The sequence below is a fragment of the Leptonychotes weddellii genome, chromosome 5 (assembly GCF_054177405.1).
Source record: "Leptonychotes weddellii isolate Sample4059 chromosome 5, ASM5417740v2, whole genome shotgun sequence".
In the NCBI taxonomy this organism is placed as follows: domain Eukaryota; kingdom Metazoa; phylum Chordata; class Mammalia; order Carnivora; family Phocidae; genus Leptonychotes; species Leptonychotes weddellii.
This window is the reverse complement of record NC_138373.1, coordinates 105,633,401-105,651,025: the sequence shown is the minus strand read 5'-3', so window position 1 is coordinate 105,651,025 and position 17,625 is coordinate 105,633,401. Positions and strand designations below refer to the sequence as shown.

Sequence of the window (17,625 nt, the reverse complement as noted above, 5' to 3'; positions counted from 1 at the left end):
CTTTCTGGGAGGGGAGACACTTCTAGGAAAGGATCCATAGAGGATCCCTTCCACTGTCCTCTAAACCACCCTCCTCCTTAGTGTCTCCAAACCTGAGGCAGTGCTATTCCCAGTGAGTGACTGGCGTCCCCGAGACCAACCTCAGGAGGAGGGAGACGTGGGCCCTGCTGTCCACCATGTCTATGAGGTGAGGAATGGTAGACGGGCTCGGTTCAGGGCAGGCTGCTGGGAGTGGAGGGGCTAGAGAGGATTTCGTCTTCGCCTATTGATTTCCTCCTTCGCCTCTGAGATAGGAGACATGCAGCAGGGGATATTGGGCCATGGTGACCCATGGTCTCAGGAGGGCAGAAGCCCTCCCTCCTTCTCAGGATGGTTGTGTTCCCCTCTCCTCAGCTCATCAACCAGGGCCCCAGCTCCATTAGCCAGGGCATGCTGGAGCTCAGCTGTCCCCGGACTCTGGAAGGTCAGCAGCTTTTCTACATGACCAGGGTGACAGGACTTGGCAACTGCACCACCAGTCACCCCCCTAACCCACAGAACCTGGAGGTGAGAGGCCTGGAGACTGATATGGGAGGAGGGCCCACAGCTGGGGAGGTTAGGGAAGGTCACTGGAGGCCTGGAAGAGCCCGAAGGATGTGCCTGAAGCTAAGACTGGAAGAGGGGCAGAAGAACCACAGACACCTCTAGGCCGTGGAAGGAAAAAGACTCTTTTATACACTGCCTGAAATATCCTTCCCTTACTTCTTGCCCTGGCATACTTCTAGGGCCCATCTCTGTCCCACCTTCTCTGGGAAGCCATCTTCAGACCTGTTTCTCTGGGCCCTAATGCCTGGTTTAAAGTTTGTTTACTCACTGGCAACATTTAAGCAAATGAGTGTCCTACGTTGAACACTGTTATAGGCTCAGGAAATATCTCACTGAACCAAACTAACAAGGTCCCCACTCTCATGGAGCTTACATTTTAGTAGAGAATAATAGACAATTAAAATTGAAAGAGGAGGGGCGCCTGGGTAGCTCAAGTCAGTTAAGCGTCTGCCTTCAGTTTAGGTCATGATCCCGGGTCCTGGGATCTAGCCCCAGAGCCCCACATCGGGCTCCCTGCTCAGCGGGGACCCTGCTTCTCCCTCTCCCTCTGTGCCGCTCCCCCTGCTTGTGCTTTCTCTCCCTCTGTCAAATAAATAAATAAAATCTTTAGAAAAAAGAAAAAGAGAGAGGGAATAGGTTGGAGCTGCTCTGGAACCCAGTTGCTGGCTGACTTGGATGCTGTGATGAGGTGGGAGAGGCAGCTAATGGTCTCTTCCTTCTTCCAGTTGGATCCAGAGGGTTCCCAGCATCACCGGCTACAAAGACGGGAAGCTTCAGGCCGGAGTCCGGCCTCCTCAGGACCTCAGATCCTGGTAAGTCATACTGGGACTTGGGTTGTTAGAGCCTCCAGAAGGGCAGAACTCCGGGTTCAAGCCTCTTCTTTCTTCCCAGAAATGCCCCGAGGTGGAGTGTTTCAGGCTGCGTTGTGAGCTCGGGCCACTGCACCGGCAAGAAAGCCGAAGTCTGCAACTGCATTTCCGAGTCTGGGCCAAGACCTTCCTGCAAGTGAGGGAGCCTTACCTCCACCCTGACCCTTGACTTTCAGTCCGGCCTGATCATACCCTCCCTTTCCCTACTGCCCCAGCCACCTTCTTTGGTGAATGGGACCCAGACACTCCAGCTCCCCTCCCTCACCCTTGTTTAGACCAGGCTGTGTGTCCTTTGTGCCACCTAGTGGCCACTCTGGGAGTGACAGCTTCCCTCTCCAGGCCCATGCAGAAGAGGGAGAACTGGAGGGAGACCAGCATGCAGAGAATGATAAAAAAACAGATGGGAGATGAATCCATAGTGGAGAGGCAAGCAGATGTAGGAATAGTAAAGAGCAGTCATTTACTGAGCAAACGCTGTGGGCCAGGCAGTGTCCTGGGTGCTTGACCCACATTAATGACAAAAAATTTTTTTTACTGAACATGTAGCCATCTAGTTATACATTATTTAGTTATAAGTATTTAATTGCACATTTGTTATCTCATATAAGGAATACATATATTCAGGAGAGAATGAGTCCAGAATAGGGAAAGATCACAACCTGAGCCAGATCGCGGGAAGCCCTCTGTCCTCTAGATCCCAAGAGGGGCTGCCCTGAGCACCTCTTCCCCACCCACAGCGGGAACACCAGCCATTTAGCCTGCAGTGTGACGCTGTATATGAAGCCTTGAAGATGCCCTACCGAATCCTGCCCCAGCAGCTTCCCCGAAAGGAACTTCAGGTGAACCTGGGCCAGAGGTCTGGGCCAAGGAAGCTAAGGCTCAGAGTACTGGGCCTGGCACTAGGACTGGGACACGGGTGGGGGCTGGACTTGTTATTGTAAAAAATATGTATTGAGCATTCCTGTGTGCCAGGGCCTGTGCTGGGTCCTGGGGATATAACAATAAGCAAGATGAACAGTCTCTTCACTTTTGGAGTTCACAGGCTAGCGGGCAATGAGAACACAGTGTGACAAGTGCCAGGATATTTATGGGAACACATCAGAGGGACACTTAAACTCAGTCTTGCAGTGTCAGGAAAGGCTGCCTGGAAGAAGTGATGTTTCAGCTGAGACCTGAAGAATAAATAGGAACTAACTACGGGGCTAATCAGTCAGGAAAGGTATATTCTCTGGGGAGAGGAAATTAGCAGGTGTGAAGACTCAAAAGTACAAGATAATAATGCACATCTTGGGAATTTAAATTTTGAAGTTCAGAATTCTGTTAGCCCAACCTGGGAGGTGAGAGGTGGTCTAGGTCCAATAGCAAGTGGGAGCCAAGTGGTGGGTGGGGAGTACTAATGGCTTTTCAGTGACCTCTCCTGACTTGCTCCCTAGGTGGCCACGGCTGTGCAGTGGACCAAGGCAGAAGGCAGCCACGGCGTCCCACTGTGGATCATTATCCTAGCCATCCTCATTGGCCTCCTGCTCCTAGGGCTGCTCATCTATATCCTCTACAAGGTCAGCCACATCCTACCTGTGACTTGGCCACTCCCTCATCAGGTTCTGCCCTTAACCCAACATAGTCCCAAGCATCTATCTCCAGACCAGGTCTCCAGCCTCAGGCCCCCTCCTCTGCCCTGGCCACGTGCATGCCATCCTGACCCTGCCTGTAGGATCCTTCCCTTCATTCCACAGCCCCTAGCTTAGAAAGAGTCTCTTGACTCAAGCTGAGAAGTTTGCCTAGACTTGCAAAATCAGTGACACTCACAAGTGGCAAATATGTGGCATTTGTGCCATTATCACTTCCCCCCAAAACTAATGGCAGCCATCACTAATTGGCCGTATCCTGGAAGTGGCCTCAGAATCCTTCTCAAGAGGCAGCCACTACTAAGCATTCAGACGTAGAACTTGAATTCAAACCTGTTTGCCATCCCTGGCCTAACTGGGGGCAATTTACAGCACTGATGAAAGAACCCCTTATACCAAAAGCACTCCCAGCTTTAGCCCTCCTGGCCCATTGGACCTATTGGAGAGGTAGTCTTAACAGCCAGGATTTAGGCCACTTTTGCAAAATGGGGAGATTGGAAGCACTAGAATCCTCTTCATTTCCTCTTGGGATAAGATATGGGGAGAAATGGAAGCCAGAATATCTAAACTCTCCCTCCTTACCCCCTCAATTAGCTCGGATTCTTCAAACGCTCCCTCCCATACGGCACCGCCATGGAAAAAGCTCAACTTAAGCCACCAGCCACCTCTGATGCCTGACTCCTCCCGATTCCAGACTCCCAATCCTCAAGGCCCAGTAATCCCACCCTCAGTCTACTGACAGGGAGGGGGCTGGGCACTTCCTGAAGGTGCTGAGGGCCAGGGAGAAGCTCCTCTCCCCAGCCTAGAGACATACTTGAAGGGCCAGAGCCGGGAGGTGAGGAGCTGGGGATCCCCTCCCCCCATGCACTGTGAAGGACCCTCGTTTACACATGCCCTCCTCATGGATAGGGGAACTCATATCCAGGGATAGAGGCCCCAGCCTCCCTGTAGCCTTTGCATTTTGGAGAAAGTTTCCTGAAAACAACTTGGAACCAGCCCTGGGAAATCCGATCCCAGTTCTCTGGGCCAGATGTGCCACCAGGACTTCCTGTCGAGCTCCAGCCTGCAAAGATCTATCCTCAGTCTTGCCAGAGATCCACAGGAAGCCCCCAGTAAGAACCTGGAACCCGGGGAGTGAGACCTGGAAGCTCTGGACAGCCCCCACCCTGGTGGGCCAACAAGGAACACTAACTGTGGATGGTGCCCCAGGCCCAGCTCAGGACAGATCCCAAACAAGGATCATGCTGGCTCAGAACCAGCTCCAAGGGGATTCAGAACTCTAATGGGGCCAGATCGAACCTGGGGCCTGGGGTTGATCTGGGACCCAGATTCAGACGTTGGTAACCTAACCAGGCAGATCCAGGACTACATTTGAGCCTGTTCCAGACCTGGGCCTGGAGGCCCAATCCACCTCTGACTAGGGAGAAGTCAGGAATTGCCCAGGACCCTGAAGGGGCCATGATGGTAACAGATCTGGAACCTCATCCTGGCCAGGAGCAGGCCCTCCCAGTCCCCAAGAAAAAGGGGAGCCCACTGTCCTGGGCCTGCAGGATTTGGGTTCTGCCCACTAGCTGCACTGACGCTGCCCCTTTCTCCCTGCCCAACCTCCCCTCACCTCAGCTCCGGATATCCGGGACTTATTTAAACTCTGTTGCAAGTGCAATAAACCCGGCCCGGTGCCCCCACTGACCAGAGCTGGAATTTGTGTCCTAACCTACTCTTTCCAAACCCATCCTGGAACCAGATGGCTTGATGCATAGGAAATGTCTGTTTTTCACAGCTTCTTTCCTTGGGAGTCAAGAGTATGACCCCCGGCAACTATGGAACTACTTTTTGGGTTTTAGATGAAAGAGATGATGGAAGGGGTGAAAGGAGGACTGGACTCCTTCCCATCACCCAGCCCCACCAGATCTGGTTCCCAGCACCTCCCAGAGAGAAGAAAAAGAATCCCTTCTCCTTGGGTTTAAGCATTAAGGGAAGAATGAAAAGCAGGAGGTCCAAGTTGAAGGTGGGGGAAGATGGTCCAGAAGACTCACCTGGCCTTCTCTAAATCAGAGTAATGAAATGGCTTGAGAGAAAAAGCCACAAAATGAAATCAGAAGAAAGCCAGTTAGGTTTTTGTTTTGTTTTTATTGCTCATTATACACTGGTAGGTAGAGAGGGTGTTAAATAGTTCACATACGTTATCATTTAATTTCTCTATCAATAATCCTGTGAAGTAGGTACAATTAACCCCATTGACACAAGGGAAGATTGAGGTTCAGAAAGGTTATATAACTTGCCCAAGGTCACCCAGTGAGTGCCAGAGCAGAGTCGAATCCAGCCTTGTCTGACCGTGAAAGCCCTCATTCTTAACCAACATGCCCCTAGGGTTTAGGTCTTTGAAAAGAAATCGAAGTGAGGGAGCCCCTCGGGGTCCTCTGTCTTTTCAAGGCCAGTCCTAATGCGCCACAAGAGGAAGGAGAGGGTGCTGAAATTCTAATGGATTGTTGGAGGCAAAGATGGCCATGTCATGCTAGACCAGAATTCAGCCACCAGAGGGCAGCATAGCCACAAATTTATGGGAATTTTGGGCGGGGGAGTGCTTGAAGTCCATCTCCTCTTTCCCCCACCACCCAGGCTATTCTTATTAACTTAAGCTTCTGCCTAGAAGTGCCTGCATCACCTTAAACATATCTCTTTCCTGGGAGATCAAGGCTGCTGCACACTCCCATCTGTGACTTCTTGATAATTGTACCTCAGACCTTCTTTCCAGAACCTATAAATGAAGAGGGACTGATAAGGAGGAAGAGACCTAGTAAGGCCAAGAGCCACCCAGTATTTCCAGGGATGGCAGCTGATGCATAACAAGGCACTGGGAATTCTCAAGGAAGGAAATCTCATGTTCCCCTGCTTGGGGGAGGGGTGGGATTGGCCTCAGCCAGACTCCAGGGGCCAGATCTGAGATTTCTTACAGGGGCAGGAAGAAATGAGGAAGGGAAGTGAGCTGTGTGGGGTATTGGGCTGGTGTCATGGGTGTGTCTGTATAGTGCCTGGAACTGATTCTCAGAGAGTGACAAGGTCTCTCCTGAGGGTATACAATATGAGAAAGGCCACAGTTGCATCTAGCACCTGCCTTCCTGCCCCTGAACTGTACTCAGGCTCTGGTCTGTTTCCCCTTCCAAATCTCCCAGCCCCTCCAGAGGATGTCTGCCTCTCATCCTGAGACTTGAGCCATCCAGAGGGACAGGAGGGTAGGGGGCTAGGAGGCCTGAGCCCTTTCCTCATCTGTTTGTACAGAGATGGGAAGGAGGCCCAGGGAAGGGAACAGAGCAGCTGGGGGTGCAGGGAGGGGGAGGGGGCTCAGGAGAGGCAGCTGGCAGGCGGGAAGCTGATCTGGGGGTCTCAAGTTTCTTGACATCAATTAGAGCAACCGGCCTGGGCTCATTAGTAGCCCGGGGTGCAGGGCTCATCAATAATGAATTCACCCCGCACACTGCCCCCCCACCCCCTGCCCCTGGCTGCCTGCAAGGTCACCCCGCCCTCCAGCCAGCTGCCTCACCTTGGTAAGTTATGCAACCCCTCTTCTGAGACCTCCCTAACTCAGAGTCCCCGGGGGCAGTGTGGGAGGGTTGACAAGGCGAGGGCAAAGGGGTCTCTATCACCAATCAACCACACCTACTGTTGATTCTTGTTTGTTCTGAGTCCACCAAGGAGGGGAAAAAAATGGGAAGAGGCAAAAAAGTTGGTGGGGGGCAGTGCAGGAGGTAGGATGGATAACAGGGCCTGGGGAGAAGCAGGCTCTGTGATACTAGGGTTGAACAACACGGTAGCAGGGTGGAGCTGGAGTAAGAGGACCTCCTCTGACTGGCTAGGAGGACCCCCTACATTCTCTTCCAAGGCCAGATTTGGGCAGCAAGGTCACAGTCCCCTGAGATCTCTGGGCCTCTGTATCAGAACAAGACCAAGGCATTGAAACCCCCAGCATTCTCTTGCCATTGAGCTGGGACATCTTTTCTTCAAACCAGATCAGTGGGGTAAAGGCAAGAGACTGCTGAAGTCCAGAATCAGGAACTTGAACTTCTGGTACCTTAATTAGTCATCTAGTCCCACTTCCCTGCTGAACCCAGGAATGCCAGGCCTCAATCCCCCTTCCCCAACTGTTCCAAGACTCCAGTCCTGCCACCCTTCCACCAACCTCTTCCTCCCTGCCTCCACCCTCCTTAAATCCCAAGCGTTCTAGTTCCCAGTCACACCTTCTTTCCCTCTGGCTGGGACTGGCCTGAAGCTGGCTGCATGGCATGCTGGGAAGTCCTCCTGCCGCCCTCCCTCTTGGGGCAGGTATAGACAGGTCCAGGCTGTAGCAGCTGCATCTTCCCCAGACACTTCACAGACTCCCAGACTCCAGCCTCATGCTGGGGTCCCAGTTGCTCATCTCTAATCAAGTCCCCCTCTTAGTCCTTAAAATACATCCAATGTCCTGCACAGCCCCCTGACACTCTCCGCAGCCCATACATTCTGTCGTATTCCCCATCTTCCCCTCCACCTCACCAAACACCCCCACTAGTCCTCTTCAATCCAAGGTCACCTTAATGCGGAAGGCCCCGGGTTTGGGCCCTGATGCCTGATGGATGCTCCTATCCCCACCCCAATTCAGGTCATTTGTATAGAATTGAGCCTCAGTTCTGGATTTTGTATCATCTTCTGGTTGCCCTAATGATCACAGTTGCAAGCTTCTTTTTCCATCTCATTGATTGCAATCTCTTCACTCAGACCTTCCCTAAGGACCTAGGCATTTGAACCCCAGCCAGAGATCAACCTGGGATCCATCTTCAGCCCCACATTTCACCTCTGAAACCCAGCCCCCAAACATCTTGCTCCAAAGTCGGAGAAACAAAGGACCTTAACATTCTCTGCACTCCTCCACACGGACCCTGCCCAGCCTATCACTCTGAAGAGGACCCAGGTGTCCCACCCAACCCAGGCCCCATCCCTCCCCAGAGTACTTAGGCATCCCTCACCCCGTATCAGCTCATGACCAGACTTCCTGCCCTCAGACTCAGCCCTTCCCGGGAACCCAGGCATCTTAGTTCCCAGCTTCCTCCATCACTTCACACCGCCTTGTAGATGTGTTCCCCCAGCCCTGGCTGCAGTGACACCGTAAATCCAGGAGACCCAGGGAAGCAAGTGGGAGAGAAAGCGGGAGGGGCAAGGAGCCGCCAAGACGTCCCCTCATTGAGCCCAGGGTGCCCGCGTTCCCCCCTCCTCCCGTCTTCACCTGCTGCGGGCTCCGCCCCCGCTCCGCCTGGGCCGGCCTCTGCTCCTCCCCCGACTCCTCCCCCCGCACCCCCAGCCCGGCCAGAACGGCCCCCGGGACAGAGCGACGCGGAACCCCGGGCGCCTGGGTCCCCAGCATGATCCTCGGTGAGTGGGCTCTGCGGCTCGGGGCTCCGGGGCTCCTGGGTCCCTCTCAGTAGGTCACCCCCCCAACCTCCCGGCACCGCGGTGACTGCGGCCGCCCGTCAGCAACCGGTTCCCCCTCCCCCTTCATCTGGCTTCACATCTGGGGGTCCCCTCTTCCCCTTTTCCCCAAGCTGCCGCTTCTCTGGGTAATTTAGGGATCGGTGAATGGGAAAGCAGAGCCGAGTGAGACCCCCGCCCCATAATGAGGACATTGCGTATTCATGAGGCTCATGAATATTATATGACGGTCTACGAGAGGCTGGGGGAGAGGGCTGATCTTGGCCTGGTGGAGTTGAGGGAAAGGTTCTGACCCGTCCCCCCCCACACACACACACGCCCTCCCCCCACCCTTAGCTCAGACACTCCGACATCCTTCTGGGCCCAGGATAAGGGAAAGGAGGAAGTGGGGGGCGGGCGGGGAAAAGATGGTGGGTGTAGCTTCGAGGTGTGTGTGGTGGGAGGTGGGAACCTGAGGGCCGGAGATAAGGGGGCTGGGGAGAAGCAGGGGTGGGAAGCTGTCCATCCCAGGGCCCCTGCGGCTCCGATCCTGCCTCCGCAGCCATCCTGCCCCAACACGCCGGGACCTGCCCCGCTCTCTCCTTGCTCTGGCTGCCTGGGCCCTTCCTTCCCGGCTTCCTTCTTCTTTCTTCTCCCACCCCCACCCCTGCCTTGGGCCGGGGGCACCAGGGGACAAGGGGCAATGGAGAGAGTAAGGAGGGAAAGGGGAGCCCCCGCGGGACTCTGACAACCCTTCAGTCACAACCACCCCATCCTCATGACCTACATCGGAAGGGAGCCCTGGGGTGGGGGAGGAGAGGGACTAGCTGTGCGCCTGGACTCCTCCTCAGCTCCAGGGGCTCCAGGCCCCTGCCTCCACAATAGTCTCAGGCCTGCTCTGTCCTCTGACCTCTGACCTCTGCCCTGGTTAGGCCGGTTCCTGGGCCCTGCTTATGGTGGGAGACCCCCCACCCCCACCCACACCAGGCCCTCACACTCCTTACCTCCCACTGGGGACACCTGGCTCCATGCTGGTGCCGCAGGGCTTGCCTGGCTCCTGCCTCAGCCCTCTGCTGGGTCCCTCTGCTGTTTGCCTCCTTGGCTCTTTTGCTTCCCTTCTTTCCTTTGACCCCTGTTGACTTCCCACTAGTGGTCTTTCTCCCCTTCTGCCCTCCTTTCTCCATCTCTTTCTCTCCCCTTCCTGTATCTCATCCCTCTCTTATCATGTTACACACTCCATCATAGTTACTCAATGAACGAGGGAACAGAGGATGAATGACTGGTTGCCTGCCTCCCTCCCACGAGTATCTCCAGCAAAGAAAAGACTCCTCACCCAACTCTGAAGACTATCCCCACCCTAAAGTGATCCTCACCAACACATCTTAGACTCAGGCCCCCAGAGCATGGGCTCCACATTCCTCCAACCTGTGCAATCCCTGCATGTGGGCTCCACCCTGGGCTCCGGCCCCACGCTGCGCCTGGGCCCCAGGGGCAGCATCATGCTTATCCAGAATAGGCCAGTGTGAGCAGCACTCCCCTTGGTCTGTAGGCTCAAAAGACCACCTCAGGGACCTGCTCAAACCTGACCAAGACCCCACCACAGGAAAAATGCCTGGGTCCACCAATTTCACCCCCACCGTATCTCCTAGAGGACCCTGTAGTTAACTCCCTCCTTGTGCCCACCTACAGAGGGGCAGGAAGGGAAGCCTGCCAGCTAGGGCTCAGGCCCCACCCCCAGGGCCCATAGTAAGGTTTTCTGTTCCAAATGCTGAGGTCTACTGAGTCCATGTGCGTGGTGGCCCTGACCAGCAGGTGGGGCCCCGCCTACCTGCTCAAGATCTAGACCATGGGCCTAGGTTTAAGCAGATGGTGGTTCTGGGCTCAATTCCCTGTTCCGGGCCTTTCTTACTGTCCTCTCCAACTAGGCCCTTGTGGGGAGGGGGCATTGAAGGAGGCCCTTTCCTGTCAGATAGGGAAGATTTCCCAAGGATCTTCTCTCTCTTCCCTTTCTGGCCACCTCCTCCCTTTAGCCCTGCCCCGCCTACATCCACCCTAGGGTTATTAAGGATGATGTTTTTAAGTGGTTGTTCATAATCATCCCCTGTTGCTTTCATCTTTGACTTCAAAGCTTTTCCAGCCCTCAGCCTGCCTCCTGTCCAGATGGGAGAAGTTGAGGCAGAAGGGAACAGATACATGGAATTTGGTCAAGAAGTCAAGATGCAGGGGTTCAAGGTCTCCCCTCAATCCCCAATTTTAGGCATTGCTGGGGCTGGGGAGGGAGAAGAGGCCCAAAGTCCTGAAGAGAAAGTTGTATTAGAGATGATAACCCAGTCCAGACCCCAATCTAGCTCCTCCCTTGGCCCCAGAGTTTAATTCCCATCTTAACCCAGTGCTCACCCCATGCTTTTCACCACCTTAGGTTAGGGCCCTAATACTACTTGCAACCCTAATCCCAATACCTCTCTCTCATCTCACTCTCATCCTGGCACAACCTTCAGAACCAACACTAACGCACAGCCCTACCCTAACACCTTTCCTGACTCCTGTTCCTACCAGACATGACCACTCCCTGAGCCAGCTCATGGCAGACACTCCCATTCTTTACCACAAGGGCTTGAGGCCCCAGGCCTGACCTAAGACAGCCAAGGGGCTGGGACTCTGACCTGGCCAGAATTTCTGGGGCAGGGAGGAAGGAAAAGACCAGACCTCAGTGGGATGGAAGGAGTTAGATGTGGCTTGGTTGTTGCTCGGTGCTAGAGAGGAAACCTGAGCAGGATCAAAGTGCCTAGGGCTAGGTAGGACAGAGAAAAGGACAGATGGACATCCATCCAAGGGTCTGAGAGTTCACCCCCTCTAAAGTGCATTGGCAACTGTCTTTAATAAAGCATTTGGCAAGTCCCACAGGGCTGGGTGGGGCTCTATCTGTTGGAGGTAATTACTCTAACGAGCTTCCCTCTGGAGTGGCCTGCCCCAGCCAGACCCCAGTTCCTCCCTGCCCAGCCTGACTTGTGTGCTATGCATGCACACACTCCAGTTTGCTCTCCTCCCCCCTCCAAACCTGCCTGAAGCCCTCACCTAGCCAGATGTCAGAAGCCCTGGATTTCCTACCTCATTTCCTGCTTCCCCAGCCCTATGTTCCTGCCCTTCCCCACCCCCATACCCCATCCCTAGTCTACCCACAAAAGTGTGGTGCTTGAAAGCTCTGTCTCTGGAGCCAGACAGACAGGTTCAAGTCCCTCACTAGCTGTGTGACCTTGGTCAAGTAACTCCCCTTCTCAGAGCTGATTGTCGTCATCGATAAGATGAGGACTCATTTATTTAGCAAACATTTATTGAGCTCCCTTTGTAGCATGCCAGCAATTTCCATGGATTCGTTCAATCCTCTCAACAACTCCTTGAGGCAGTACTGTTGTTCTCTTTTGCCAAATGAGCTAGTCACCCAGCTCCTGAGCACTGGAGCCATCCTCAGGGAGATCATGTATGTCCAGTGCCTGGCATATAGTAAGCCCTCAAAGAGTGGCCACTATTATTATTCCCAGAGAAGGGAAGAGGGGACTGAGGCTTGGGCCACCTGAAACGCGAGCCCTGCTTCTGCCCACTCTGCCCATGGGCTGCCATCAGTCCCTCTCCCCATCTCATAGCGCAGTAGACCCAAAAATCGGGAAGGAGACAGATGAATCTCTAGTTGCCCACTTTGCTTCCTTGCCTCACTCCATCCTCATTTCAGCCCTTGCTCCCACTTCCCTCTCCTGCCTCCTTCCCTCCAGGGCTCCTGTCAGTGGAAAAGATGAGTTGCTGGCCGTAGGGAACTGAATCACTGCTGTTTGTTTTCCTCCAACCCCAGGAAGTGCAGGGATCTTGCTCTCCCCTTTCTCTCCTTGAACAAGATGGAAGCCTGTGCTTGGATCTCCAAGTGAGACTAGAGTCCTCCGGGGGTTATGTAGCTGCCAAAGAATTTGCTACAGAGTGCGACAGATCTTGGTTTAAATCCCAGCCCTGATACTTACAGGCTATGTAACATCAGCCAAGGTTTTTAAGTTCTCTGAGCCTCAGTTTCCTCATATGTCAAATGGGGAAAATAGTATCAGCTACCTCCAGAGAATCATAGCTGCCCCAGAGATTAAATGTGATAATACTCAGAACTCATTGCCTGGCACATAGTGGCTCCACGTTACATTTTTTTTTTTTCTATTGCCTTTTCCAGAACTCATCTCTGTCTTCTGAGATGGGTGTTTGAGTGGTGGGGGCTTCAGAGAGTCTAGAGTTGGGGAAAGGGTCAAGGAGCTGAGCTGCTCTGGGGCAGGGCAAGTGCCAGCCCCAAACCAGCTGCTAGGGGTGGGTGCTGGGTGCCTGGGACTCTGGGAGCGCTCAGGTTTCTCTCACCATTCCTGATGCTGCCTGGGGCTCGTTAAGGCTGCCCTGGTCTGGTGTGCCAGGCTTGTGGGGCGGGGGGGGGGGGAAGGGGTGTGCACACAGAGGGGAACAGCCCTGAGGGGACAGACCAGGAAGGGGAGGTAGTCAAACTGCCCCTCAGATGTCTGTCTGTCACTTCTCTCTCCCATTCTTGCTCTCCCTGCTCTCTTTCAGTCTTTCTACCCTGGTCTCTAGCTCTGTGTCCAGTTTTTCAGCAGAGTCTCTTTTTTTCTCTCTCATTTCACTCTCCTCTCTCTGTTGTTCACTATCCTTTTCTCTCTCAGTGTCTGTCTTTTTTCTCAATCACTTACTCCTGCTTCTGTCACTCTTTCCCATTCTCTCTCATTTGCTTTTGTCTGTCTATCTGTCTGTCTCTCTCTCCTCTCCCCCTGTCCCATCCCAACTCTGAGGTGGCAGAGGAGGGAATACACACAGGGTTTACAGACCCCCAGCTGCCCAAGGGCCAAAGCCAAGCATCCTGCCATTTCCTTCAACCCTTAGCCATCTAGAGCCCAAGCTCCCAGCAGCCTTGACCTCAGGTACCCTGGCCACCCACCCTGGCAGAAGAGACAGACCCCTCCAGACCTTTCTGGACCAGCTCCCTGCCCCCAGCTGTGCCTGAGCCCTCCCCACCCCCTCCCTCTCGCCTCTGATTCCCTAATCCCTGCTCCCCCGCCCTCCCCTCTGCCCCACTTTTCCAGGACTCTGATTGGCTGATTCTACTGACTGGACTCGGGGGGAGGGGGCTGGCAAGGGAGGGGGCAGGGGGCAGAACCAAGGGAAGGGGACGCTGTCAGGCCCAGGCCCCTGGGGGGCCAGGGCCAGGCCACTGCCTGGGGGCAGCAGGCACCAGAAACTGAAGGTATGCAAAGGGGCAAGTCTCTATGGAGGGAGCAGGAAAGGATCCCGGGGTACCCTCTGCCCCAGTAAGGTCAAGGGAGGACGGGGCCAAGCTTGCAGGCTCCTAGCTTTGCCTTTGTTCCTGGGAACCCCTGTTGTTGGCAGGGGGTTGCTAGAGCAGTGAAGGGCAAACAGAATTCCCTGACTGGTGGACAGCTAGGTTGCAGAAGGGAGCTGGGCTAGCGGAAGCCCAGAGGGGTCCTGAGGGCCTTTGGCCCACCCCCTTTGGAGACTGGCAAGGTTCCTCCCATGGCTCTGGAGGGAGGAGAAAAAGGTTTCAGGGGTGGGTGGGTAGTGGAGTGGCTAGCCTGGACTTTCATTTCCCCCTTGGGGTCAGACCCAGGCATTCCCCTCCCAGAGGCCAGGGTGGCTGTTCCTCCTGCCGAGCTGGAGCTGAACACTCCCAGTGAGACAAAGGGGCACGGGGGAAGACAGGAAGGTTGGGGAAAAGGGGCTCTGAGAATAGACCCAGGCAGTCCACCTCCCAGAGCAAATGCCACTCACCTATTACTTACCCCCAGAGATATCAACAATTAACTAGGATTTATGACTGGGACAAATCATAGCTCTTCAGGCAGCCTGACTCAGTAGCCCTCCTCCAAATCTAGGCCTCAATATTCCCCTCTGGGCAGTGGGATGAATCACCCACCTGACTCTCTTCTCCCTGGGGTGAGACCTAGCCTTTGGGATTCCTTGGGGGAAAACCAAACCAGAAGAAGGGAGTGACCAGAGCCATGGGGCTCTTGAGTCCTGCTGATCCAGCAGAGAAGGTCTGTGCTCTTCCTGGGTCTGTAAAATGCCTAAAGGTCTTGGGGGAGGGAGGCTGGAGAAGGGGGAAGTGAAAAACACCCAGAAGGAAAGGACTGGTCTGCACCCTCCCCTGGGCCCACAGGGCACTGTGCTCCATTGCTCCGGAGACAGCAAGCAGGGGAAGTGTGTGTGTACCACGGGGGTCACACTTCTGAGTGTGGGGGCCCCAGCTGGGGAGTGGGACGACAGGTTTGGGTGGGGCTCCCAAGTTTCAATCTTCCTGCCCCACGTAATGTTTTCTCTGCCCTTCAGGCAGCCTGAGCCGGGCAGGGCCCCTCCCTCTGCTTCGGCAGCCCCCCATCATGCAGCCCCCACTGGACCTCAAGCAGATCCTGCCCTTCCCACTGGAGCCAGCCCCCACCCTGGGCCTCTTCAGCAACTACAACACTGTGAGTAGCAGCCGGCCTGCCTGCCCTACCCTCCTGAGACCCTGGCTCCTTTCCTTCCGACTCACCCTTGCCCTCTTCTCTTGTATCTAATTCCTTATCTCCTCTTAGGACCCCATCTCCCTGACTTCTAGCTGGTTACGAGCATTGTTGGCTATCTGGTAGACTATTAACAACAATAACAACAATAACTAATATCTGCTGAGGTCTCACTATCTATGAGCCAGACCCTGTGCTACATGTTTTATATGAATCCTCTCATTGAGCCCACCATCTAGAGAAGAAATGAGACCTAGAGTGGTGACTGTGACTACAGGGAGGTGGGAGGGGGGACAGGTGCTGAATCCAGAAGGAGGGAATAAGCAGGGCCACAAGCCTGCCTGTTTGTAAATTCTAGCTCTCTGGAACCCACACCTGGGTGGGTAAGGTCAATGGGGTAGGGCTTAGAGGGCTAGCAAATTTGACTAAATTTAATACAGCATGAAATAGGGAGCCATTATGCATTCCTGAGCAGGAAAGTGACTTGGTAAGAGCAGTGTTTGAGGAAGGTGGGTGGGACAGCTGGATGAAAGGGAGCAGAGCCTAGAGGAGGCTATCCCACCAAGGCGGGCCTGCAGGGAAGCCTGGAAGTCCAGACTGGGCCAGTGGTAGGGGCAGTGTGAGTGTATAGGAAGGGGGAGAGGCAAGGTGTTTCCAAGGAAGTATTCATAGGCCATGGTGACCAACTGGTATTTGGGGGTGGGGGAGAAGAGAGAGGATGAATAAAGGCTAACTCCAGGATTCAAACCTCTGTGACTGGAAGAAGTCACCTTGACGGGGGCAGGGGTTTGGAGGAGGAAGCTGGTCTGGGGTGAGGCTACTGAGCTCACTTTAGGACATGGTGAGTTGGTATACGAGTGGGACATTGAGCCAGAAATGTCCAGCAGACAGTTGGAATTTGGGTCCTGGAGAGTGGGCTCGAGCTAAAGGTTTGGGGGAAGTCAGCTTTATTCAGCTCCAATAACCCACCATCAAATCATATTCAGCTACAAACATGGACTGCGCATCAACTACGCGCCGGGCGCTGCACTAGGTGTTTCTATACCTGATCTCACTGCATCTTCACCACAACCCAACAAAGAGGACAGTATTATTCCTGTTTCACATATGGCAAGGCAGAAACTAAAGCTCAGAAGGGTTTAGTAATTTACCTCAGTTGACACAGTATGTGCTGAAGGTATGATTCAACCCTACAGGGAAGCTGTTGTTTTATCCCTGTTTTACAGATGAGAAAATTGAGTACTGGCTATAAGCAAGGCACTGTTCTAGATACAATGGAGACGTGAGGGTAAACATGATAAGGTCCAATCTTGGAAGACCTTATATACAGGGGAGAAATATCAACATCTATGCAGCAATCTATAACACAAAACAGAGCAAGAGTTATAAATATTGTGACAGAGACACTGACAATGGTTCAAGTGAACAAAAAAAAATTTTTCGAGCAGCTACCATGTGCTGGGCACTGTACCAGGCGTCAGGGATACGGGATTCAGTCTGTGCCCTTGGGGAGGCCACGCTTAGTAGGAAAGATAACAAGGTAGAGAGGTTAAGTGACTTGCCCAAGGTCACAAAGCTAGTCAATTCACATGGATAGTTCAGGCTTTCTGACTCCCACAGGGTTCATGGCTGCACTGCCTCTAGCAGGGACTAGCTATTTAAAGCCATGAGCGCTGATAAGCTTGGAGAGTGCAGCAGAGTGTTGAGCAGCACCAACTTTGACTGGCAGGATTCGAATTGACATTCCAAAAGTACTGGCTGTGTGACCTCAGGCAAATTGCTTCACTTCTCTGAACCTGAATTTTACCAGCTGTAAAACAAGATGGTAATAGTACCAACGCACAAGGCTGTTGTGAGAATTGTATTGCATAATCATAATGCCTAGCCAAAGTAAGTGTTCAGTGTTAGCTGCTATGATTATTATGTTATTGCTATTATTTTTATTTAAGAGAGGATCAGAGAGAGAAGGGTAGTATGGCCAAGGCCTCAGCCTTTTGGAATAAGCAGAATTAGGCAGCAGGAACAGGAGGAGGCGCCAGCAAAGGAAATGGAGGAGCCACTGGAGGGGGTGGGGATGCAACCTGGTTCCTGTAGAGTTAGAGAAGCCAAGGGAGAGAGTGTCGCGGGCTGCACCAATAGTGTCAAATTCTGCAGGGAAATGAGGACTGCAGAAAAGCTGCAGACAGGCCTTTGGCAGTACTGTGCAGCAGTTAAGTACATGGCTTTAGAGTCAGGCTGCCCAGGTTTAAAATTCAAATCCCAGTTCAGCCACTTACTAGCTTATGACCTTGGGCAAATTATTTAACCTCTCTAAACCTCAGTTCCCTCATCTATAAAATGAAGATAATAATAGTACTTATTTTGAATAGTGGTTGTGAAGATTAAATTAGATAATCCATGCAAAGAGCTCAGTACCGAGGGTGGCACATTCCAAGGGCTCAGTCAACATTAGGTGGTGGTGGTGGTGGTGGTTTTATTATTCATCGCAGAGTCTCCCCTTCCCTGGACTAAGACCTCCAGATCTCTTTCCTACTGGGGCAGTTCCTACCTCTTAGACCC

At 53.5% G+C, this 17,625-nt stretch overlaps 2 protein-coding genes across 8 annotated transcripts in view; both read left to right on the top strand.

The window, feature by feature from the left end:
* Window positions 1–17,625, top strand: part of ITGA5 (integrin subunit alpha 5) — a 108,252-nt gene that overhangs the window by 15,915 nt on the left and 74,712 nt on the right. The window contains exons 24-30 of one of the 2 annotated variants that reach the window (XM_006728714.3): window positions 82–187; window positions 394–546; window positions 1,311–1,397; window positions 1,477–1,590; window positions 2,192–2,293; window positions 2,888–3,010; window positions 3,674–4,773. In XM_006728714.3, the coding sequence (XP_006728777.2) occupies window positions 82–187; window positions 394–546; window positions 1,311–1,397; window positions 1,477–1,590; window positions 2,192–2,293; window positions 2,888–3,010; window positions 3,674–3,757 (769 nt within the window). In that variant the 3' untranslated portion in view covers window positions 3,758–4,773. Of the gene's footprint in view, window positions 1–81; window positions 188–393; window positions 547–1,310; window positions 1,398–1,476; window positions 1,591–2,191; window positions 2,294–2,887; window positions 3,011–3,673; window positions 4,774–17,625 lie in introns of those variants that run through there. The other variant, XM_081821771.1, reaches the window with a different exon arrangement.
* Window positions 8,372–17,625, top strand: part of ZNF385A (zinc finger protein 385A) — a 19,609-nt gene continuing 10,355 nt past the window's right edge. Inside the window, exons 1-2 of one of the 6 annotated variants that reach the window (XM_081821783.1) lie at window positions 8,372–8,482; window positions 14,894–15,030. In XM_081821783.1, the coding sequence (XP_081677909.1) occupies window positions 8,473–8,482; window positions 14,894–15,030 (147 nt within the window). In that variant the 5' untranslated portion in view covers window positions 8,372–8,472. Of the gene's footprint in view, window positions 8,483–13,678; window positions 13,794–14,467; window positions 14,602–14,749; window positions 14,769–14,893; window positions 15,031–17,625 lie in introns of those variants that run through there. The other 5 variants (XM_006728712.3, XM_031020029.2, XM_081821781.1 and 2 more) reach the window with 5 other exon arrangements.